Here is a 26,634-nt window from a genome sequence, read left to right on the forward strand (position 1 = left end):
TACTAAGCTAATCCTCATTCTCAAAAAACTACTTCTATAAAAAAAGCAAGATGAAGAAAGAAAGATGACATTTTCTAATTTTAAAAATATTAATGTGCATAGAAAAACATATATGTTTAAAAATGTCTATTTTACCAAAAAGTGGTAACCTCTGAAACCCTGTGTGATTGTACTGTAACAGAAAATTTCATCAAATATAATTAAGAAAACCAACTTGAGCTGCTCTTTGCTTTAGTTCCCAATTTCTCTCCTTAAGTGCCTGGTCCATTTCAAGGAGTTCTTGCTTTTTATCTTCAATCTCCATCTTGCATTCTCTGCAATTTATCAAAGGAAAAAGATCAAAGCAAATAGTAGGAATATTATAGTTTTAAAAAATTAAGTCAATTGGGTTAACATTTCCTCTAAGTGACAAGTAATAAAATATATGCAATTATTTCTGATTGAAAGGGCTCAAATTAAAGAAATAATGTATAAAGAAAATGATTGATATCAATACAATTACTTTTAATAGAGTATTCTCAAAAGGCAAAAGTTAACTAAAATACTACTATTGTAGACAATTGAAGCTAAATGTTAAAGTACTCCCAGGGTGCAAGACTGAATCAGTATTAAGAATTTTAAAAATATGTCCATATTTTTCATTTATAGATCAAGGGAGCATTTGAAAGTCTTTTCTATATAATAGCTGTGAGTTTATTACAATTGAATGAGGCATTTATCTTGTGGTTGGTATCTCTGATATCCACAACTCAGTTCAGAAATACTTTTAATAAATTCTACCTCTCCTAAAACCTTATTTCTAATTTTATATTATAAATACTTACTACTGATACAACTTTAAGACTGCTACCACTCAGATCAGAGAATGCGAAGAATTTCTTTTTAATTTTTTTTAACATTTATTTATTTTTGAGAGAGAGAGAGAGAGAGCGAGCAGGGGAGGGGCAGAGAGAGAGGGAGACAGAGAAACCGAAGCAGGCTCTAGGCTCTGTCAGCACAGAGCCCAATGCAGGGCTTGAACTCACAAACCCTGAGATCATGACCCGAGCCAAAGTTGGAGGCCCAACTGACTGAGCCACCCAGGTGCCCCAAAGAATTTTAATCTGGAACTCTATGTTCTGATATGACAAAAGCTAAAAATGTTGATCTTGAAAATCATCATATGGTTTTCCAGTCTTAAATATAAACAATATTGAATAAAAGTACTGATTTTAAAAGCAGATTCAAAACTTCTTTAATGAGCCATTTACTATTCTCTTAAAAGTCTCAAGAGTTATGAAATATAAGGCTACATTAAGTTATTATGAAATAAATTCTAAAGATAATGCTGTTGTGTAAGTGAATAGGTGAGCTTCCAAAAATTCAGCTATTAGTTAAAATTTAAGATTTCATGGGGCACATGGGTGGCTTAGTTGGTTAAGCGTCCAACTCTTGGTTTCAGCTCAGGTCATGATCTCATGATTTGTGGGTTCGAGCCCTGTGTTGGGCTCTGCACGGACAGAGTGCAGCCTGCTTGTGTTTCTGTGTCTCCCTCTTTCTCTGCCTCTCTCCTGCCTGTACACATACTCACACTCTCTCTCTCCCTCTCAAAATAAATAAATAAAACTTAAAAAAAAAAAAAAGAGATTTCATTTTTACTTTTTTAATTCATTTATTCATGTTACCATTTAGCAAATATTTACTGGAAGCTTCCTATGTATCAAGGCTCTATGTACGGTGAATTTAATAGTCAACAAGGTAGATGTCCTTCATCACATGGAGTATACATACTAATAGGTCAGGAAAGAAGACAGAGTATAAATAATGAACAACAAGAAAAATGTAAAGTGCTATGTCAGAGCACTAAATACAGTGATGTGATAGTGACTGCGTGGCTACTTGAGAGTAAGTGGTCAGAGAAGGGCCCTCTGAGGTAATGTGAAGGGCAAGAAGTTGGCCATTCAACCATTATTTCAGGCCAAAGAAACAGCTACAGCAAAGTCATAAGGTAGGAAATATGTACCGTTTTAAGTACAACAAGAAGGCCAGGAGCAAGGGGAACAGTATGAAATGAGGCCAGAGAAATAGGCAAGAACCTTATCATGTAGGGCTTTGTATTCCATGATAAGGAGCTTGGATTTTTTTGTTTAAACTGTTGTAAAATACATATAAGATTTACCATTTTAAAATACAGCATCCCTTCTTGATAAAAACCCTCAAGAAAGCAGGGATAGGGGATCACACCTCAAGATCATAAAAGCCATATGTGAAAGATCCGCTGCTAATATCATCCTCAATGGGCAAAAGCTGAGAGTTTTCCCCCTAAGGTCAGGAACAGGACAGGGATGTCCATTCTCACCACTGTTATTCAACGTAGTATCGGAAGTCTTAGCCTCAGCAATCAGACAATACAAAGATATAAAAGGCATCCAAACTGGCCAGGAGGAGGTCAAACTTTCACTCTTTGCAGATGACATGATACTCTTTATGGAAAACCGAAAAGATGCCACCAAAAAACTGCTAGAACTGATCCACGAACTCAGCAAAGTGGTAAGATATAAAATCAATGTACAGTAATCGGTTACATTCCTATATACCAATAATTAATGAAGTAACAAAAAGAGAAATCAAGGAATTGATCCCATTTATAACCGCACCAAAAAGTATAAAATACCTAGGAATAAACATAACCAAAGAGGTTAAAAATCTATTCACTGAAAACTATAGAAAGCTTATGAAAGAAATTGAAGAAGACACAAAAAAATGAAAAAATATTCCATGCTCATGGATTGGAAGAACAAACATTGTTAAAATGTCGATACTACCCAAAGCAATCTAGTTATTAAATGCAATCCCTATCAAAATAACACCAGCATTCTTCACAGAGCGAGAACAAACAGCCCTAAAATTTATATGGAACCAGAAAAGACCCCGAATAGCCAAAGCAATCTTGAAAAAGAAAACCAAAGCTGGAGGCATCACAATCTCGGACTTCAAGACGTATTACAAAGCTGTAATCATCAAGACAGTTTGGTACTGGCACAAAACCAGACAGTCAGATCAATGGAACAGAACAGAGAACCCAGAAATGGACCCACAAACATAGGGCCAACTAATCTTTAACAAAGCAGGAAAGAATATCCAGTGGAATAAAGACAGTCTCTTCAGCAAGTGGTGCTGGGAAAACTGGACAGCGACATGCAGAAAAATGAACCTGGACCACTTTCTTACACCATACACAAAAATAAACTCAAAATGGATGAAAGACCTAAATGTAAGACAGGAAGCCATCAAAATCCTCAAGAAGAAAGCAGGCAAAAACTTCTTTGACCTTGGACGCAGCAACTTCTTACTCAATACGTCTCCAGAGGCAAGGGAGACAAAAGCAAAGATGAACTATTGGGACCTCATCAAAATAAAAAGCTTCTGCACAGTGAAGGAAACAATCAGCAAAACTAAAAGGCAACCGAATGAATGGGAGAAGATATTTGCAAACGACATATCAGATAAAGGATTAGCATCCAAAATCTATAAAGAACTTCTCTAACTCAACACCCAAAAAACAAATAATCCAGTAAAGAAATGGGCAAAAGACATGAATAGACACTTCTTCAAAGAAGACATCTAGATGGCTAACCGACACATGAAAAATCCTCATATCACTCATCATCAGGGAAATACAAATCAAAACCACGAGACAGCACCTCACACCTGTCAGAATGGCTAAAATTAACAACTCAGGCAACAACAGATATTGGCGAGGATGCTGAAAAAGAGCATCTCTTTTGCACTGCTGATGGGAATGCAAAGTGGTGCAGCCACTCTGGAAAACACTATGGAGGCTCCTCAAAAAATTAAAAATAGAACTACCCTGCGACCCAGCAATTGCACTACTAGGTCTTTACCCAAGGGATTCAGGTGTGCTGTTTCAAAGGGGAACATGCACCCTAATGTTTATAGTAGTACTATCGACAATAGCCAAAGCATAGAAAGAGCCCAACTGCCCATCAACAGATGAATGGATAAAGAAGATGTGGTATATGTATACAATGGAGTATTACTTGGCAATCAAAAAGAATGAAATCTTGCCATTTGCAGCTACGTGGATGGAACTAGAGGGTATTATGCCAAGCAAAATTAGAGAAAGACAAATATCATATGACTTCACTCATATGAGGACTTTAAGATACCAAACAGATGAACATAAGGGAAGGGAAGCAAAAATAATATAAAAACAGGGAGGGGGACAAAACATAAAAGAGTCTTAAATATAGAGAACAAACAGAGGGTTGCTGGAGGGGTTGTGGGAGGGGGGATGGGCTAAGTGGGTAAGGGGTATTAAGGAATCTACTCCTGAAATCATTGTTGCACTATATGCTAAGTAACTGGGATGTAAATTAAACAATAAATAAATTAATTTAAAAAAAGATTTACTATTTTAGCCACTTTAAAGTGTATAGTTCAGTTATACTAAGTAAATTCACAATGTTGTGTAACCATCACCACTGTCTATTTCCAGTACTTGTTCATCACTCCAAATGCAAATCTAATACTCATCGGCAGTTACTTACCAGTGTCCCACCCCTAGTTCTAACAACCATTAATCGGCTTTCTATCCTTAGGGATTTTCTAATTCTGGATATTCCATATAAATGGAATCAGACAACATGTGTCTGCTTTATTTCAAGGTTCAAGATGAACCCGTTTTCAAGGTTCACCTCTGTTGTAACACACATCAGTACTTTATTCCCTTTCATGGCTGAATAATATTCCCTATATGGATATATCTATCACATTATTCATCCATTCAACTACTGAAGGATATTTGGGTTATTTCCACTTAGCAGCTATTGTGAATAGAGCTTCTATGAACATTGGTGCACAATTATTTTGAACATCTGTTTTTAATTCTTTTGGGGTATAACTAGGAGTGGGATTAATGATTTATATGGTAATTCTATGTTCAACTTATTGTGGAATTGCCAAATTGTTCTCCACAGGCACTGTACCATTTTAGTTTCCAACAGCAATGTATGAGGTTCCAATTTCTCTAAATACTTGCTAACACTTATTATTTTCAGTTTTGTTTTGTTTTTGTTTGTTTTTATCATGGTCATTAGAGTGGGTGTGAAGCAGCATCTCACTGTAGTTTTGATTTACATTTCCCAAGGAGCATGGATTTTATTCTGAATATGTTGGGAAGCCATTAGAAATATTTAAATAGGGAAAGCAATTTAGTTGAGAAGCAATATAATCTGATTTATGTTTTAAATAATAAACTTAAATCCATTTGTATTCTTTTAAATCATAAACTTAAATGGATTGGGGGAGTGTCAGGAATTTAAGCTGGGAGACCATCAGGGAAGCCACAGCAACAGACCAGGTGAGAGATGATAGTTTGTGCTAAGGTGGTAATAGAAAAGAGGCCAAGAAATCAATGGATTTCAAAATATGTTTTAGAAATAAAGTTGACATGAATTCCTAATAGACTGGATGGGGAAAAAAACAGAGGCAAAGAGAGAGGAATAATCTTATAGATTTCTTACTTGAGCAATTGCATGATTCTTAGATGGAAGGTGAACAGAGTTATGAAGAAAAAAAGAGTTGTTTTGGCCAAGTTTACGATGCCCCTTAAAAAAACATTTGAGTGGAGGTAACAAGTCTTAGATATTTGAGTCTAGAGTTTAGGGAAGAGATCATCACTAGGGTTTGGAAGTCTGACACACAGTATTTAAAGCTGTATGAAATTTCCTAAGAGTGATTTTGTGGATGGAAAAGAAAAGGGGGCCCTGCACTGAGTAACAGGATACATCTAAGTTCCTAGGTCATCTTGCTGCTCTCTATCCTGTCATCCCACTTTTCACAATGTGGTTTGTAATTCCATTTTCCTTTCCAGAATCTATTTCCCACACCTTGGTTCTGGTTTGGTTCTCCACTCCCACTCACCATAGATGTGTGCTGGAACAGTATTTTATGCTACTACTGTTAATCCAAGAACTCAGATTTTAGAGTTGGTCAGACTTGTGTTTAACACCCTTTTCTGGACCTCATTATCCAGACTGTATTTTACTTAATTCTCCCAAGCCTCAGTTTTCTCAAGTGCAAATAGGTGGTAATATGTGTATAATAAGTTTGTTGTAAAGAAATGAGTAAAGTCATAAAAGAAGTCCCTTGCATGATTCTGGCACAAAATAAGGGCTTAATACAAATAAAACATTGTTTTGTTTTTCTTTAATTTTTTTTAACGTTTATTTATTTTTGAGATAGGGAGAGAGACAGAGCGTGAGCAGGGGAGGGGCAGAGAGACAGAGATGAAGACACAGAATCTGAAGCAGGCTCCAGGCTCTGAGCTGTTAAGCACAGAGTCCAACGTGGGGCTTGAACTCATGAGCTATGAGATCATGACTTGAACTGAAGTTGGATGCTTAACCAACTGAGCCACCCAGGTGCCCCCAAAGAAAATATTGTTATTAATATTATTTTGCTACTAACCACTGCTGTACACTGGTCCGATAATTTTTTACCACTATTTAATATAGGAGAGGGTCAGAATAAAATGGTCCAAAGACCAAGGATGGAAATACTAGTCAAGAGGAATGGCTGAATTACTTAGATGGAGCATGGGACAGGCTGAATAGGATGAGCCAAGGGCAGGTGAGAATTTTAGACATTTATAATTAAACAAACTTTACTGTATGACACAAGGAGTTAGAGTAACAAAGTAAAACACTTGTAATTGTGCTATCATTTCTTACTATTTAACTCACCTAAGTTCAGCTGTGAGATCCTTTATAGTAGTGTATTTCTCCTCTAATGATAATTGAGCCTTCTGTAGTACATCTCTCAATTCCTGAAGTTGTCTTAAAGTGCTTTTTAATTCTCCATGAGCATTTTGTAGTTCAGACTCTAATGCTTCCCGTTTCTGCAAAGCCTCTGTTAGTTCAGTTTCAGTGTGGTGCTGTAATTTTTCTAACTCCTTCACTGTTAAGAGGAAAGACGAATTTTAGAACTATATATAAGCCATTTGTTATAAAAATTTGTAAATAATTACAATTAAGAATATACAATTTTATTCATCTACAAGAGGCAGAATACTGACCACTCATTGTTCCTTCCAGTCCCACTATCCCAAATTTTCACTTTATTCCACTTCTTTAAATATAAACATACAGGCAGCTAAGCTCAGCTAACCTGTTGCTTACCAGAATTTGTCTTCTTATCTAGTTCTGTCTTTGTCTGTTCTAAGATCATGTCTAACTGAGAGAGGTGCATTGCTTTATTTTCTCCATCTCGTTTTAGGTGCATTATTTCTTTTTCCATTTTAGATAGATCTTCTTTGTACTGATCCATCTCAAGTTTTACTTGCCTAATTAAAAACAAAAAATGAAACAAGTAATAAATGATCATTTGGAAAGCTGAATAACTGAAACCAATTGACTTGTCTCTGACTGAACAAAATCTTCAAGTTATATAAGGACAAATATCAGCAAAACATCTATCTAGTCACAATCTTAGGTCACATATTATTAAAAATGCTCCAACTAGAAATGTGTAATTCTGCCCCAGTTATGTACCACTAAATATGACTGTATTACCTGGTACTATTTAGCAAGACAAGCCTTCTTTCCAATCTAACTACAGTTAGCTTGTGTAAAGCTCTGTATATGCTGAGAACCTCCATGGATAGGTGTCTCATTCACCTGGAATTTTTGTTACTGCAACACAGAAAATAAGGAAGCCAACCCATCAAAATATTCACCATAATGACCATATTAGTCATAGGAGAACCAAGTCAGTCACTTTTATTCAGAGTTTTATTATTTTATGTTATCTTTTTTAAGGACTAGAGATTCTCAGACTAGTACAACATTCTTGCTTTACAGATGAGGAAACTGGAAGCTGAGTGAATTGTCTGGGATAAGACAAATAGTTATTAATAGTGAGAGAATCAGGTTTACTAACTTTCCGTCAGTCCTGAGCTTATTCCAACATGGAAGCTCCTCTACCTACAGACAAATCAACATAGTGAGAAAAAGTTTTAAGTCCATATTTTGCTCATTCCAAAATGATATTCACTCATTAAAAAACTGTTAATGCCGTCCTCAATGGTGGGCAGAACTGTCGCTCCTTTAATCAACATTTTTTGTTGGGTGTTTCTTTAGGTCTTTGATATTTTGTAAATTGAGTTTGCAAACAAGAACATTTCTTTTGTAAATGCAACTTAGACAAATTTGGATTTGTTCAAAGGGTTTTTAGTCTGATGTCTGTGAGTAAACTTAAGGAAAACTATAAAACTCCTGAAACAATATGTAAAATTACATATACATATGTTTATCTGTATATAGAAAATAATTCATAGCTTTATCATATCCTCAAATATGTCCATGGTCCAAAAAGTTAAGGAGCTGATTAGATAAGTGCATAATTACCCGTTTTCATATCTAAAATTTCAGGTAAGTGATATTTAGCTCAACTAATTCATTTCTTATATTAGAGGAGATATAAAACATAATTAGAAAATAATAATTGAAAGAGGTTGGCATATAGTACCAACAGTGAGAGCTTGTCAGCAAAGAAGTTGGGGGAAAATTATATTAAAAAATACAAGAACTCAGGGCACCTGGGTGGCTCAGTCAGTTGAGCGACCGACTGCAGCCCAGGTCATGATCTCACGGTTTGAGTTCGAGCCCTGCGTCTGGCTCTGTGCTGACAGCTCAGAGCCTGGAACCTGCTTCGGATTCTGTGTCTCCCTCTCTCTCTGCCCCTCCCCAACTCACGCTCTGTCTCTCTCTGTCTCAGAAATAAATAAACATTAAAAAAAAAAAATACAAGAACCCAAAAAGCACAGTAGTCTATAGACATTTAATAAGAAACAGAACTCTATATTCTTCAAGATTTTGTTGAGGTGCTACTATATTTCAGCATGGTATAATAATTGATGTAGGCAACAATAACCCTGAGATACCCAGAGAAGTTAAAAATGACAAGAAAATACATATTTTGGAAAATTTCTACCAAAAAGTGTTTTTTGTTTTGTTTTAAAGTTTCAGTACTTGGTGAAGATAAATTCCATTCCTATTTATTTATCAACACCTACTCATTCTTCCTTGATGCTAGGTGAATGAAGGATTAGTATAATATAATAAATATTTAAGGGTTAAAAAATTTTAATTATAGGGGTGCCTGAGTGGCTCAGTCAGTTAAGCATCCAACTTTGGCTCAGCTCATGATCTCACAGTCTGTGAGTTCGAGCACCACATCAGGCTGTCTGCATGCAGCCTGCTTAGGATCTTGTGTCCCCCACTCAGTCTGCCCCTCCCCTGCTTGTGCTCTCTCACTCTTTCTCTCTCAAATATAAAAACATTAAAAATTTTTAATTATAAATAATCCAATACTAAAAAGTTTTCTCTTTCAAAATTTTACAACAGGCTTTAAATCCACCAGTTTTTCCAGAAATACTTCACCTTCTTGATTGAAAGCAATCAAGTCTGAGACTGGAAATAGACTTTGTATATTAAAGTTCTATAAATTGTAGCTCCAGAAGTGAAAGAAACAAGTGGTACCAGAGAAAACAAAACCCGAAACCCTTCTCTTCCATGAGAAGAAGATATCATGGAGCTAGGGTATTTCTTTCTTATGAAGTTTAATCATTTTGCTCATAAGCTTCCTATGAGTATTTAGGATTTACTTTTCTTACTAAATGTGCCTATTAGCTATAATCAAGAGGTTTTGTCTAAAAGCCAAAGGGTGAGGGTAAGAATAGGAACAAGAAATTGCTTCAATTTTCTCATTGAAAGAGAAAGCAAGATCATCAGTGAGGGCAGGGATTGGTAAGGGGTTGTTGAGAATTTTGAAAGAAAATGACTAAGTGTCTTCTACAAAGTCAGTAATGTTTTGATTGCTAGGCAGCATGTCCCTTGAAATTATGAATTTAAAGTAAGATTGGTCAGCGTGCTTATATTTTTCTCCAGTTTCTGTAAAGATGCAAGCATGGAGTAGTGTGAGTTGGAACAACTTAACGGTATATAGACAAAGGAGTGAGAGGTAAGAGTTGCAAGCAGATGCAAATCATTGATTCTAATGACCTAACTTGAATTTAAGCTGGGTAGAGAAAGGAGAGGACATCAGGGAATGAGACAGTGGTGGAACTAATGAATTAGAGATCTTGTGTAGATCAAAGAATCATTGAATTTGGGGTATTAAAGGGAATGAGGTGATAATATAGGTATAGATGCCTAATATCCCGATCATGGAAAAACTGCAGATAATGGAAATGACAAGATCTAGAGTAAATCATGTGAGGGAGTGGCTGAGGTATGATAGAGCTCAAGATCATTAGAGGAGAGGAATTTTTAAAATGAGATGCTAATGTGTCAGAAGGATCAGCTAATAGATATTGAAATCATCAAGAATAATGACACAATTGGTGTTGGAGGGAGCAACAATACATCAGGTGGCCTGTAGGTGTCAGCGACAGTGAGGGATAATATCTTGTCTGGTGACCAGAGGTTTACAGAGTTGGTATACACTATTCCATATCTCAACCCTGTGGTATAGGAACTGTAGGAACTATTGGAACTTTAGAGGGTTGCAGGACAAGAAACAAGGTCCTCAGGGAAGAGGCATATTTCTGTTAAAGCAAAGAAATGGGAAATACAGAGAATGTTTTTCAGGAAGGACTGTGAGTTTCAGAGGACAAGTAGAAGTCTCTCAGAAATTGGGATAAGTTGAGAGAAGGAAACAGTATACATGGTGAAGTTTTGGGAATTAGTATGAGATGACTGTTGAGCTGGAAATACACAGCTTCTTGTGGTGTGTAGCATAAGCAAGGATAAAGTTACGATGTAACTATTCAAATAGACGCTGGTGGTGAGGCTATTTTGTGACTAGACACCAATCAATGGAAGAAAGTAAGTCTGAAACTGTGATCTTAGTCTTAAACAAAGGGCAATTCTCTTGACCCTGCTGAGAGAGTTGACATCTAGAAAAGCAAGTTGCAGGGCGCCTGGGTGGCTCAGTCGGTTGAGTGTCTGACTTCAGCTCAGGTCATGATCTCGCAGTCTGTGAGTTCGAGCCCCGTGTTGGGCTCTGTGCTGACAGCTTGGAGCCTGGAGCCTACTTCTGATTCCGTGTCTCCCTCTCTCTCTGCCCCCCTCTGCTCCCTCTGTCTCCTTCTGCCTCAGAAATAAATAAACACTTAAAAAAAAATTAAAAAAAAGAAAGAAAGAAAGAAGGAAGAAAGAAAGAAAGAAAAGCAAGTTGCTGCTCAATGCACAAAGGCCTGATCTTTACTTCTGTCAGTGGGGGAGAGGGAACCTGGGGACATGGGGTTTTAGTTCAAGTGGCTAAGTTAATTCTTGAGTCCTGTTGGTAGCATGGCAGGTTAATTATGAGTGTATTATTGATTATGTAAACTCTTATTGACAAAGTAGAAGAGGTCTGGGGAAGCTGGGGAATGCTTTCAGCTCATGGGTCCCTTTCTTAATCAATTAACTATTGATTCCTAGGCCTGGTTCAGCCAAATTAAATCGGAATCCTTAGAGGTGAGACGTAGGCATCAGTACTTTTTAAAGCTCCTCAGATAATTTTAAAGTTCAGTCAAGGTTCAGAACTACTGTTGTATTTACTGTGTCCCAGAAACAATTAGATCCTGTGAAAGTTTTCAGTGAGTACATCTTTGCCTACAACTTTCAATAGTATTCACAATTTAATACACCACAACAGTTGTTGAGTGCCTATGAGATGTACTGAACTATGCTAATTGCTGTAGGGATGACCCTGAAAGAAACCAGAAATTATCCAGTCCTTAAGGAACTTATAATACAACAGGAGGATAAAGAACAGTAAACTGTGGTACAAAAGAAGCATAAAGAAGGATATAAAGGTACAAACAAAATGCTACAGGAACACAGACTGTGAAGAAATTAAATCCTTAAGCAAAAGCTTCACTGAACATTATATGATATTGAAATTCAGATAACTACCGATGTTGAAACAGGGAGAGAAAGAAAAACTAACATATTCATTTTACCTGGCAGTACCAGTAAGCTCAATGACTTTTTGCCTTTTCAAATCGGCTTCATGCGTGGCTGCTTCACATTTCTCCTCCATTTTTCTCAACTTTTCAGCTGAACTTTCCCTTTGTTTTTGAAGCTCTTGTTCCAGTTTTGATACCTTGTAAAACAATTTTCATTAAGTATTTTAAGTTCAGTCACAGCTTAACATTCTTTGGAAGAAAAATATATATTTATATAAATATGTGGTCTAGCCTATAATTCAGTTTCAAGATGTATTATAAAACTCAAAGTACACACCAGGAAATAATGTTCTGGAAATAAAAAAGCAAAACTAAACTTTGTATATTAAAGATATTTCATTCATATTACATATTTATAGAAGTAGTCACATCATAACACTAAAATAGGATTTATAAGAATTGAACAAAATAATGGTTAATTTTCCTCTTTTCATTATCCCTATTTGAAATGTTTCTTCTCTTGTCAAACTATGTTGCTTTCCTTCTTCACAAATTGGCTCATTTGGTGAAAGATTTCTAGATTCTCAACTGCCATCAAACGTTATCACTTGAATTTGCTTCTATTCATTATTTCTTATGTTCCCCTACAGTGAAGGAGGTATTCTTCCTCCTATATAACTCAAATTGCTTCACTGGTGTTCTGGAATCACTTTCTCAGGAAACTATCCACTTTCTCAGGAACTCATACTCTTGACTATCTCTGCTCTCTCCTCTGGGCTTCTTTGTATTAATTAGCATTTAAACACGTTCAAGACATTCCCATCACAAAAAAAACTATCCTTCAGGGGCATCTGGGTGGCTCAGTCAGTTAAGCTTTCAACTCTTGATTTTGACTCAGGTCATGATCTCACAGTTCATGAGTTCAAGCCCCACACTAGGCTCTGCACTGACAGCCCAGATTCTGTCTCCCTCTCTGTCCTTCCCCCACTTGCTCTCTATCTCTCAAAATAAATAAAAATAAACTTTTAAAAATTATTTAAAAAAACTATCCTTCATATCTCTACCTCCCTCCAACTACCACTGCTCTTTCTTTCCTCCTCTTCAAAGCCCAATTTCTCAGTTTTCCATGCTTACTGTATCATCTTCTCATTTCTCATTCATTCCTCAACCTGAAGAAATCATTTTTTTTTCAACCCAAAGCAATCTAGCCATTCTACAGAAACCGTGCAATGTCACTAATAACATCCATGTTGGTAATTCCAGTAGACATTTCTCAACCATTATTTTATTTGATCTTGATTTCAACGGCCCATGACACCAATTATCATTCCTTATTTCATGAAATACTTACTTTGGTTTCTATGTACCATATCTCACAGAGATCTACCTAAGTCAGTCTTCTCACCCATCATTCTGTATTTTCTCCCTAATTAATTTCAGCCACTCCATGTTTTCAAAGAACATTTACAAAACTGCTCTTCAAATTAATATCTGGCTAATGATTTTAATATCCTCTCAGCTCTTCTAAAACCTCTCACCAAATAATTAAATACAAATTCTAAGTCATTAATATCCACACTTCCAACTCAAGTTCCAAGAATAAAATTAAAATAGTAGCCAGGTAAAAAGTAAAGGGAACCATTGAAAACCCACCCACTCTCTGTTTTATTAAATAGCCCATTCATAAGCAGAAAGAATCTAAAGATGAGTAATAATCTGAAAGGATCCAACATGGAATCTATGCATAGTGGAACATGAATGAAAGGTAGAAAGAGAATACTTTATACAGTGGAAAATTTACCCCAAATACTACAGAAATTTTTAGATTTTTTAGAAATTTAGATCACATGTCCTGATCCAAAAACAAGGTTGAATAAAGAAGTCTAAATTATAACTAAGTTCTCTGGATGGCAAAAATGTGCCTATGCTATTAGAAATGCAGGTCAGAATACACAGAAATAGAACTTTATTCATCTTACAATATTAATACAGAATATGTCTTATAATATGAAATCCTTGACCTAAATAGCAACCAATAAAACAAAAAAGCTATTATCAATTTTTAAAATTTATATTTTATACAAGTAAAACCATTTTGGCCAATAATATATACCTGTTTTTCAAGTTTAGTTTGAATGTCTTCTAGCTCTCCATTTCTAATTGTCTCTTGTTGTAACATTTGCTGCTGCTGCTGAAGAGTATGCTGTAGAATAACATTCTGCTCAGCAGTCTCTTGAAGACTGTGATTTTTTATCTTTAGTTCTTTTTGTAAACAGTATACCTAACAAATATATACATTTTTCATTAAAATGACATGTTTCAAATAGAAAGCAATATAATGTCAAAGCTGTGTTCCTTATTATCTTCACTTGTCATGTGGGACAATTATATTTAAGTTTGTTATATGGAAGGGCAGGTTCATTTTTCTGATGGGAAGATGTTAGAAGGGCCTGCTTATAGAGCCGGCTCTTGGCTGGTATCTGGGAATGTGGCTTTTCAAACATTCCCTAAGTGATGACATTGTTTTGCTTGGCTCTGGCACTGAATCATGCTTTCCTCCTGGGAGTTCGTAATTTTAATACTTGTGACTGTCCTAGGTGACCAGCCCCCCCATAAAAAAAACCCTGAACTTTAAGTCACAAACAGGCTTCTCTGGGCAGAAACACTGCCCACATATTACCATATTTCACTGCTACAGAAAGGAGCATGTTTTATGTGATCCCTCCCAGAGAAGGCAGAGAACACAGAAAGGTATGGATTTTTCCATACTCTGTCTGATGAATCTTTTCTCCTTACTGATAATAAACTATAGCCATAAAAGACCTGCATAAATGTTAGGTGCTATTTATTTATTATATTATCGTTGCTACTATTGCTGTTGTTTGTAAAATGGTATCTCATCAAAGCACTCAAATATTCATGCTCCAAAAAATACATAAGGAAATGACAGTATCAACTAAGAAATTGTATTCATTTACTCCACATATTTAGGACTTGAATATGCTGGTCCCTAAAACTGCTTTAAAAGATACCTTTAAAATTATCTGGAAGTACCTATTAAGAAAGGAAAAAAAAATTGCTTTGTCCTAGTAATCCAAATCCAATAAATATGCCAAATTATTTTTAAAATCATACTAATAATACAGCATATTTTAATATGTATTTTATAATATTCCTTACCTGTTCTCAAAAGTAAGAGGTTTAATAAATGATGATTTATCAATCTGATTTTAAATGATGCAACCATTTAATATCATAATTTAAAAGACAGTAGCAAATATAATATTTTGCAAAATGAAATTAAGTGAAAAAATAGAATTACGTTTCATTGACATAATTATGAAAAACATGCAAGTAACTAGAAAACTGAAAACTTAAGTATTAGAAAGTAGATTGTAGGTAAACCTTTAAAAGATTTCTTATTGTTGCTTACCCAAAACTATTTTTAACATGAAGGAAAATAAAAACCATTCCTTTAAAGCAAAAAAATCTTTCCAGTAAGTATTCCAGAAGAAAGGAATTTTAAACTTCTAAGAAATAGTGGAGGAAAACAATGATTTGGTCCTTTTTTCTAATTATCCAGCAATTGAACATTCAGCAGCATGATGAAGGGCTTAGGGACCAATATTCTTTGTTCATGATAAGAAACTCTTAAATGTCACATTTCTTCATTATCTAATGATACTGTAAACTTGGAGAACCTTATGCAACTAATCAATTTCTTATTCTGTTATTATAGTTCTTTATTATGATAATCTACTTAATTTTGTCTGTATGAAAATAATTTATTTAGGGCAAACATGTATCAGTATCACCTGTTTGTTTTACTAGCTAGCTCCCGAGAAAACTGCAGATCACATTTAGTGCAGTAGTTTATTTTCTATAGAACTGATTTGCCTGCAAGAGAAGTTTAAATAGTATTTTTTCTAAAACATCCTGTCTTAGACTTCTTTTTCTGGTCAGAGAAAAAAGTGGACAAGATGTTAAGACAAGACAAAGGTAAGATAAGACAAAACAGAAGAAAAGAAGGTAAATCTTAACCAAAACGCCAAGAAAGCCATACCACATAATAACAATAAAAATTTATTTCAGTAATCTGGCCACTGGAAAAATAATTTCAATTAAAAATATTGAATATCTGTTAGTTTTATCACAAATATCAATTCACAAAAATCAACCTGCATCTACCCAACTTAAAGTGGCATTTTATTGTACTACCCTTTAATTTCCATTTGACTTTAAAATATAAGAAATAGTTTTTCATTATATTTTCTGCTACATTATGATATTCGGAGAATCAAGTATTCCTAAAGGATTCACTATTTTATAACTGGGGGCAAGAAGAAAGTAGAATTTATACTTTAAAATCTACTTTACAATGAACTTTATCTAGATTAATCTATATCCAAAGGAAAAACACTCACAATTATTACTTAAAAATAAAACATAACCCAGGGGCGCCTGGGTGGCTCAGTAGGTTCAGCTTCCAATTTAGGCTCAGGTCGTAATCTCATGGTTTGTGAGTTCAGTCCCCCCATTGGGTGGTGCTCTCTGTTGTCAATGCAGACCCCACTCTAGATCCTCTTTTCCTCTCTCTCTGCCCCTTGTCCACTCACGCTCTCTCTCAAAAACAGATAATTTAAAAAAATAAATAAAACATAACCCAGAAAAGTTACTGATATGATATGATGATGCCAAATCCTCAAAATTTAAGTCCATCAATGTGAGTAAAAATATCAATAAAATAACTGATTTTATTTGAAGAAATGCTATATGCAAAAATGTTTAGACTTACTCACATCTGTTTTGTGTTTACTTTCTCCTATCATATTAACAGTGTAATTCTGCATCAACACATATTTTTACCACTTTGTAAAGCATTTTAATATGGAATTAAAATCTTTTCAAAATGATTTAGGACCCCAAATTACTATTATTTTAATCATAAATGTACTTACTTCAATATCTGGAAAACAGTATATACCTGAGACAAAAATCTCAGAGGAATTTTTATTATCTTTCTGTGGTGGATAATCAACATTTAGTTTTTACAACTGGCTAACTTCTTCTCAATATGCTCTAGAGCCACTCAATTATTCAGCTAGTGTGTGATTTAAAGATTACTGATTTAATCTACTGATTAAAAAGATCTAAAAGATTAAAACACCTTTATAACATCACTATTATTAACAGAATGGACGTACTGTGAACCAAATCCAATTTTCTAAAACCTAGCTATATATGATGAAAATCTCACAATTCTGATAAATTACAGCTGACTCTTGAACAATATGAGTTTGAACTGCATAGGTCCACTTATGCAGCTGTTTTACAGTAGAGTTCTGCAAATATATTTTCTCTTTCTTATGATTTTCTTAATCACATTTTCTTTTCTCTATCCTACTTTACTGTAAGAATACAGTATATAATACATATAATATAGAAAATCTGTGTTGATCCCATGTTTATGCTATGGTAAGGCTTCTGGTCAACAGTAGGCTATTTGTAGTTAAGTTTTTGGGAAGTCAAAGGTTATATGGGGATCTTCAACTACATGGAGAGGGGATCAGTGCCTCTAACTTCTGCATTGTTCAAGGACAACTGTAATTAACTGTAATATTAACTAGAATGACATTAAAATTTGCTCTAAAGACAAATAACTCAAAAGTAAATAAATGTATGGGGTGGTACTTAAAAAAAACAAAGTAAATAGTAATTGGATTTTTTCCATGTTTTTTATCAGAAGGACTGAACGATAACCTGTTAAGTAAGCCAATTCATGTGCACTGAGGTAATAATTTAGCAGCAATAAAAGGTGAAAATCTTTCTAACTTACTTACTTATTCCCTAGTATAGTTGTACATATTTTACTACTTCTGATTTCTAATTCAGTTTGGAGCCTAGGTTTATATTGCCAGCCATTTTGAAAATAATTCTGTTCATTTTAGATAACTGTCTATTATCCACCCTACTCACTGATTCGGTTTCTGAGAACACAAAGTCTAAAGCTCAACAAATCCCCTTGTTACAAACACTGCCTGTCTCCAGATTCCATCTCTGTCAAGTCCATTTACACTGAAGTATAATGAAGGCTATCGAATAAATGTCTAAATAATGTTTTAAAGAAGTTCACAGTAAAATAAAAATAAATATATTTTTAATAAAATAAAATATTTCTATTTTAAGAAGTCAAAGTATCTATAGTTTAGGCAATTCAAATTCCATATACTGCAGTGGAGAAATACATGCCTGTCTGTCAAAGATGCTATAAAAGCCTTCATGGAGGGGCATGGAAGGAAGAAGGCAGGGCCATATGAAATATGAAGATTTCCTTTTTTAACCTCTAAACTTATATAATTATGTGATACACCTAAGTGTGGAGTGCTGGTCAACTATATACCTGTTTTTAGATCTGTGTCTGCTTTCCCCCTGCTCTGCTCCATGTTTTGCAGGAAATTCCCCTCTGGGTAATAGAAACATTTAGCCAATGTGAGGGACCTGTAGCAGTTCTCTTCCTCTACAGTCTCAGCTTTAACTAGACAGACTCCTTCTTTGTGGCCCTAGCTCACTAGGCAGTCCTACTTCTGTACTATAGTTCACCATTTCTGCCTGATATTCCTCTATCCCTGATGATGGTAGTAGGTCCTTTCTCTTTTCTTTTTTTTTAAATGTTTATTTATTTTAGAGAGCAAGACAGAGAGAGAAAGAGGGAGGGAGGGAGAGAGATGAGCATGAGCAGGGGAGGGGCAGATAGAGGAGATACAGAATCTGAAGCAAGCCCCAGGCTCTGGGCTGTCAGTGCAGAGCCTGACACGGGGGCTCGAACTCATGAACTGTGAGATCATGACCCAAGCTGAAGTCAGACGCTTAATGCTTAAATGACTGAGCCACCAAGGCGCCCCATAGTAGGTCCTTTCTTATGATAATCTCTGAGTCACTTTACCATGCTTTGTTTGCTTCTCCCTTCTTCCATGATATATGTATCTAATTCTCTGCATAAAATTCTATTTTAATGATACACAAAGGATTCTGTTTTTCTGGCTGAAACTGGCTGAATATATTCTAGTCAACTTTGATGAGAATTTGTTGGGGACGATTATGAACATGAATTTAAGGTTTAAAGCTTATCTTTAATTTATATTTTAAAATATAACTTATTTTAAATTTGTATTATAAATTCTAACAAAGAAATAAAGGAATTCTTCACTAAGATTATCCCCTTGAGCAAACATTTAGTGAGTACATATTATGTTGAAAGCAAAGTGGTAGACACTGAGGATATAGAGATGAATAACTTGAATCATCTATCCAGTATCTTAAAAACTCATCTCAATAGAGAAAGTCGAATTTCTAAACCTAATTTTTAACCCTTTAGACAACCAGGAGTAGCAAAATCAAAATGGAAGAAAATTTGAAGAATTTTATAATTCTAAATCTAAAATAATATTTTAAAGTTAATCATTTTAGAGTTAATCTGTGATATTAATAATAATTTAATCTTATGATTCCCTAAAAATAGATAAAAGAATCAGCATTTTAAGGTGTCATATTTTGTGTTGCAGTGAATTGTTTCATAAAGAATATAAAATTGGGATTTACATTTTAATGGAAAGATTTTTTCATCAGCTACATAAAGACATACTTTTAAACAATCTTAAAAATATCTCAAAAAGAAATCACTTGGAAAATATGCTATTTAACAAAAATGTTAATTTACCTCTTCAGATTTCTTCTTTAGCTGTTTTTCAAACTTTTCCTTATTTCCTTCCAATTGATTCAAATGCAAGGCAAGTTCTTCCTTACACATTTCTAGTGCTGAATCTAGTTGTCTGACCTAAGCAGGAAAAAAGCAAAAAAAAAAAAAAAAAAAAAGGAAAAGGAAAGTCAACTAATATTAATATTAATGAGTGTTTATTATGTGCTCAATATTTTACAGATTTATCTCCTCATGTTACCTAACTGCTTCAAACAGTGAATACACAGTCCAGCTTAGAATACAAAATGCTATCACAGAAAAGATTTATGTAGAAAACTAATTTTTCATTACAAATTAGGAAACCAGAGACTGGAATCCTGAAGAACATATAGAACATGAACAAGTAAAGAAGGGCATTCCAGGAAGAGGGAATATTTTCAGAGACAAGACAATGAAAGGAAATGGTGCGAAGTTGGTAGTTTAGGGTATGAAGAGAATCAATTTATGGGAGATTAGATTGGAAAGACAGACTGGGGCCAATTGTCAAAAACCTGTAAGCCAAACACCCTAAAATATTTAATATTTACCTAAAAAGGTAAGCAATATTTAAGCCTATTCTTTAAGCTCCTTTGATCAAGAAAAATAGTAAAATGAGCATACACTGGTGTACTGTGCTAATAATGCATTGGTGTGAATATTCTGAATATGCTGAAGTCACTAAGAAATAAAAATGCTTTTGTTAGCTAGGGAAAAAAAAGAAACTTAGGAGATGGCTGCATTTGCTCTAAATCTGAAAATATTTTCAAAAAGGCAGCAATGTAACTTAGTTCAAGCGTTGACACAGCTGCAGATGCTTTACACTGCCTTAAAGAGCAAATGGGCAAAGAGCAACCCACTTTCAATAATTTTTTTTCACAAAAATTAGTTCAAGGGCCACAATTTGCACATGTGCTCCACAGCCCATCTGTCAATAAGATTCTTCTTTTGCTCCTTTCTTGGTGTAATTTTGAGCTTCTCAGGAGTGTTTTTTTCCCCCTCTAATGCCAACAGCATTCTTGTAAGTCATCTTGAAGGTGTAAAAATAATCTTAAGAAAAAGAGAAAAATGCCTCTTCTGGCAGATACTATTTATTCTACATCATGAAATTATCCTCACAACTCTTATTTCTAAATAGAGAATCTTGAAAGACAGTTTTTGAAGATTGTCCCTATAGCCTGTGAATATAACCATTAATAGCTAAAAAGTTTATAATTTTGAAAGATTATCCTTGTTAACAAGTTGTTGCCCTAGTAATAATTTTTAAATTAACATTTGTTTTATGAAAGGTATAAATACTTATCGGTTTTCTTTCTGAAGCATGAGAACGAGCACTGGTACTTGTATCATCTCCCATATGCAGAGAAAAAATAAAATCTATGACTCTGCAAGAATATCATACCTGATAATTAACAGTGTAAAAACTAATTCTGGCAAGATTTATCACTAGATGTTAAAACCATTGGTTATAAGGTTGTTGAGGAGCAGGACATTCATACTGCCTGAAAGAATCACCCCACATTTTGTTTATTAATTATATAGGAAAAAACTGTGTCCTTAACATGGTGAGATCTGGCAATAATTAGCTTAAAAAACATGTCAGTATTGTCAATGCCAATAATGGGGTGGTCTGACATGTGCTTCCAGATAGGAAGCAATAGAAGAGCACAATATAACTCATGTGGTATTCTAGCTGACCTACACTTTTCAGAAGATTCAGTATCAGGAAGAATAGAAGGAGTAAGTGAGTTTAAGGAAATCTAAAGTGCCAGATGTAACATGTAATTATAATTGAATCCTAGATTGGAAAAAGAAAAAGAACAAGCTGAAGTAGTGTTTCTCAAGGTTTTAATGGGCATACAAATCACCTGGGCACCCTACTCAAATACAGATTAAGATTCAGTAGAAGGGCCAGGATTAGGGTAAGACAGGAGACATGTGTTCAAAATTTAAGGAGGCACTAACTCTCAGGGTCATGCCAAGCACCAGCCCTCCACTTACATAACCCTGAGAGTAAGCATCTCGTTAAGTTGTGCACCAGAAGCAACTCACTTGCTTCACCTTAGTCCCAATTCTGTTCAGGAGGTCTGGGGCACAGATGAAATTCTGTTCACAAGTTCCTAGGTGATGTTGATGCTGCTGGTCCATAGACCATGCTTTGAGTAGAAGGCTATAAAGAACAATTTTAAATAATCAGAAAAATTTCAGTACAGACTATGTGTTGAATGATGTTGCTGATTAATTTTTACTTTCTCTGGTATATAAAAGTGCTGTACAGATGTAGGAGAAAGTTTCTGCTCAGAGGAGATGCAAGTTTAAATATTAAGGTGGAAGAGGGAGACAGAGGATCTGAAACAGGCCCTGTGCTGATAGCATACAGCCAAATGCGGGGCTCAAACCCACAAACCACCAGATCACAACCTGAGCCGAAGTTGGATGCTCAACCGACTAAGCCACCCAGGTGCCCCTCTAGTCTAACTTTCTTAAACAAAAGCAGCTAAGTTCTTTTTTTGTTGTTTATTTTTTTTTCCAGTTCTGACTTTCCTTGGGAAGAAAAAAAATTCCAGAGTGGAATATAAAAGCAATCAAGAGAAAACAAATAAACAAAATCCCTAAATCTAATAAGCACCTTCTCAATTTTTTATTTAACAGCAGGTAACATAATTGCTTTAATTTATTGGTTTCTTGTTACCTATTCAGAATTTTCCCATCAATCTTCTAGTTCTCATTAATCATACTCTCATAGGTGATATAACTTTAAATTGATTCTTATAACTTTCCTACACTACAGGTAGAAAATTCATAATTCTATGATTTCATTAGTTACCTTTGTATTTCCTTTGTTAAACAGTTGGATTGATTGCATTTTTCAAGAATGTACTGATTATAAGAATATAACCTTCAATTGGTTACTTTAAAAACAAAATCCAAAATTTTTTATGCAAAGAACAAATTAATGTATGTACAGGCACATGGCCAAAAGTCAAAAAAGGAAGGTAGTAATGATATAATCAGTAAGAAGAGAACTAGATTTCAAATATCCTATTGTTGCTACAAATATCCAGTATGTCAAATTTGGTATAGTGATAGGAACATTGCTTCTATATTTTTTCCTCATTTTGACATTTGCCCGAATAACATCAAACCTATTAAAGCTATTAAGGGAATAAAACCCAATATGATAATTTATTCTCTTATTGATTTTAATATCTGGTTATTAACATATGGAAATAAATTACTAGATGATTGGCTAGATGTGTTAGGTCATTTAATTAAAAACAGAAGTGGCAATACAGATTTTATTTAATGAAATTATTTCATGCTTACAACTTTTTCATGTTAATGATCTTAGAGGTTACTTTTACATGAGGAAATGAATGGATATGGCATTATATGTTACAAGTTTTGGAGAATACTATATGAAAGTTATGGATAAACATACTATTGTGTTTACATGGGCATACTGGGTCACAAAATGGATTAAAAACAGAATACTGGTCAAAAATAACACTGGATTTTTAAAATATCCTTTATATTCAAGCCATATATGACAGAATAACATCAGCATGTTTGGACCTATTTTTAACACTAAAAATGCAAAGGAAAAATACTGAATATATAGTAATTACTTACCAAACTTGGAATAACTGAGTATACGCTAAGCATTATATGTACTTCATTTCATTTACTTTTCACATGTGACCCTCTTCCAGAATACTGTTATCCGTATTTTACAGATGAAAAAGTTAAAGTTCAAAGAGCTTTAATAACCCAGCGAGGGTTAAAGTCAACTACTAAGCATTCAAAATCAAGTCAATTTAGCTCCAAAGCCCATGCTTTTAACCATGAAGACAGACTAGTCAAAAACTGTATTTTATCTAAAAATTCAAATTTTATCCCCTAATTAATCTTGTAGCAGAACTGGTAAAAAAGAAGCAAAACTGGACTACTTGTAGATTGATCTCCCTTCACTTTCTCTGTTAATTCTTTACTGGTAATGTTAATAAGCAGTACTGTTAAAATAAGTACTGTTAATAATAAGTACTGTTACAAAAGTAATCTTTCTTAAGGCAAAAAAAAGGGGGGGGGGGTGTTAGAGAATCCACAAACGGATTACCAACAATCAAATAATTAAGATCATAATTCACACTGAAGAAAATATATTTACAGAAACTAAGTTCACTGAGTCAGGTAAAATCTTTACCTGCTAATTTTTATCTGAATAATTTTTACAATTTATAGAGAAAAGTAAAAAAGCTTACAGGAATGTCTCCATTTAAGAATAAAGTTTAAAAATTTAGCATACTAGCCTTGATTGTTTCTTCAGATACTTGGTTCTGTAATGCTCTCAAAGCTTCATCTTTCTTAATGTTTTCCTTTTCCATTTCCTGAAAACACACAGATTGGTAGCAAAAATATAAGTACATGTATAAATATTTTAATTTTAGCATTACTATTGGGCTGTTAAGCAATTGATTTAATTAGAATTAAAGGCAGGTTACAGAAACAAAGTATTAGCTTTTAAAGAACACTTTTACAAAGATGATTTTACCCCTTTGCTTTCCGTCAAGAGTCTGTCTAGTGATTCAAGATGATGTTGTTTACATATTATATCTTGCTGCAAAATGGACATAGTCTTTTCTTGTTCTTTAAACTGTTGGTCTTTTTTCTCTAGTTGAGATTCAAGCTAAATGTAAAAACAGGATCTATTAATTTCATATAATTTTTTAAAAATTAAGAAACATTTTAAATATATAGAAAAGAATACAATATTCATATGTTAAATTACTACTGAAATTACATAGATTTTTGCATTTTGCCGAATTTCCTTCAGTTTCTCTCCCTTGAGAGAAGAAATGAAATCACATGGCCAGGTCTTATTCCTCATCAATACAGCTGATTTCCTCCCTCATCAATACAGTTGGCCTTTGACCAACGTGGCCTTTGAACTGCACAGGTTGACTTATATGAGGATTTTTTATAGTATAGGACTATAAATGCATTTTTCCTCTTCCTTATGATTTTCTTAATAACATTTTCTTTTCTCTGGCTTGATTGTTAAGAATACATTATACAATACCTGTAACCTACAAGATATGAGTTAGCTGACTATTTTGTTTTCAGTAAGGTTTCTGGTCAAGATTAGGCTGTTAGCAGTCAAGTTTTGTGGGAGTCAAAAGTTGAATCCACATTTTTGACTGTGCAGGGGGTTGGTGCCCCTAACCCCTATGTTATTGGAAGGTCAACTCTACTACTGAAATTGGTCTATCACTCTCTGGTATGTTTCTCACAAATGTTTTTTGTGCTTTTACTACATATGTAGGTCTATGAACAATATGTAATGTATTTCTGTTTTGAAAATTTACATAAACAATATCAATACTTCTGCAAGTTTTAGCAACTTGGTTTTTTCACTCAGTATTGTTTAGCTAATTATCCCTGGATATTTATCCATGCATGCATATGTGGATCTAGTTCATTGTTTTTGTTTTTTTTTTAAGTTTATTTACTTTGAGAAAGATAAAGTGTGTGCACACAAGGTTGGGAGAAGCAGAGAGGGAGGGAGAGAGAATCCCAAGCAGAATCCGTGCTGTCAGTGCAGAGCCTGATGTAGGGCCTGATCCCATGAACCGTGAGATCCTGACCTAAGGTGAAATCAAGAGTTGAAAGCTTACCCAAGTGAGCCACCCAGGCACCCCTAGTTCATTGCTTTTTATAATGGTACAGTACTCCACTGTAACAACAAACTACAGCTTGTCTTCTACTCAAGAACAGTCTGATATTCTATTTTTCACCATCACAACAATGTTACAAAACATCCTGTGTACATGTCTCTTTATGTACATGTATTAGTTTCTTTAGAATAGACCACCTAGAAGTGGACTTTCCACATTTCCAATTTCATTAGATATTTCTCTTCAAAGTGCATCTAAATTTATGTTTTGATTAGAAATACATAAGATTCTTGGGGTGCCTGGGTGGCTCAGTCAGTTGAGTGTCCAACTTTGGCTGAGGTCATGATCTCATGGCTAGTGAGTTCCAGCCCCACATTGGGCTCTGTGCTGACAGATCAGAGACTGGAGCCTGCTTCGGATTCTGTCTGTCTGTCTTTTTCTCTCTCTCTGCCCCTCCCCCACTCACACAGTGTCTCTCCCTCTATCTCAAAAATACACAAACATTTAAAAAAATTTAAAAAAAAAGAAACATGTAAGATTCTCACTCCCACAACTTCATCAATAATTGGTGTTATCAAACTTTCAAAAGACTTTTGTGAAGACAAAATAGGAGATTACTGATATGTGTATATGAATATATGTGTATATTACACACACATGTAAAAAATTATGTATGTGATATATACATATATATATAAACACATGTACACATATATAATGAAAACATGGCAGAACAAAGCTAAATACAAAATATAAAAACCAAGGAACTGTGAAAACATTCAAATGAAAATAATCAAACAACAAATTAGAGGGAGAACAAATAAAGATGGAAGAAAAGTGAACAGAGCCTAAAGGACCAGTTGGGACACCATCAAGTGGACCTAAACACAGATCATGGGAGGAGAAGAAAGAGAAAAAGGGACATTAAGAATATTTGAAGAAATAATGACTGAAAATGTCTAAATTTAATGAAAGATATGGATATAAACATCCAAAAATCTCAACTCCAAGAAAGAGGAACTCGAAGGGAACACCAAGACACATTATAATCAAACTCTCAAAAGACAAAGAATCTAGAAAGCAGCAAGAGATAAGTGAATAATCACATATAAAGGATCCACAATAACCTTACAAGCAGATCTCATCAGAAACTTTGGAAGCCCAAAGACAATATGTTGATATATTGAAAAAAAAAGAAACCAAAAACAAAATGTCCACCAAGAATCCTATTATCTGGCAAAACTGTCCTTTTGAGGCAGAAATTAAGACAT

At 34.5% G+C, this 26,634-nt stretch overlaps 1 protein-coding gene across 7 annotated transcripts in view; it reads right to left on the reverse strand.

Moving 5' to 3' along the window:
* The window catches only part of CCDC18 (coiled-coil domain containing 18), a 107,672-nt gene that overhangs the window by 33,274 nt on the left and 47,764 nt on the right, over window positions 1–26,634 (reverse strand). For 6 of the 7 annotated variants that reach the window (XM_060623486.2, XM_060623488.2, XM_060623489.2 and 3 more), the window contains 8 exons: window positions 24,241–24,375; window positions 23,999–24,076; window positions 19,674–19,790; window positions 14,070–14,237; window positions 12,011–12,153; window positions 7,182–7,345; window positions 6,747–6,960; window positions 215–314 (listed from right to left, as the gene is read on the reverse strand). In XM_060623486.2, coding sequence (XP_060479469.2) covers window positions 215–314; window positions 6,747–6,960; window positions 7,182–7,345; window positions 12,011–12,153; window positions 14,070–14,237; window positions 19,674–19,790; window positions 23,999–24,076; window positions 24,241–24,375 — 1,119 coding nt within the window. The remainder of the gene's footprint in view (window positions 1–214; window positions 315–6,746; window positions 6,961–7,181; window positions 7,346–12,010; window positions 12,154–14,069; window positions 14,238–19,673; window positions 19,791–23,998; window positions 24,077–24,240; window positions 24,376–26,634) is intronic. The other variant, XM_060623490.2, reaches the window with a different exon arrangement.

This window comes from Panthera onca, chromosome C1 (assembly GCF_046562875.1).
Source record: "Panthera onca isolate mPanOnc1 chromosome C1, mPanOnc1 haplotype 2, whole genome shotgun sequence".
Lineage (NCBI taxonomy): Eukaryota > Metazoa > Chordata > Mammalia > Carnivora > Felidae > Panthera > Panthera onca.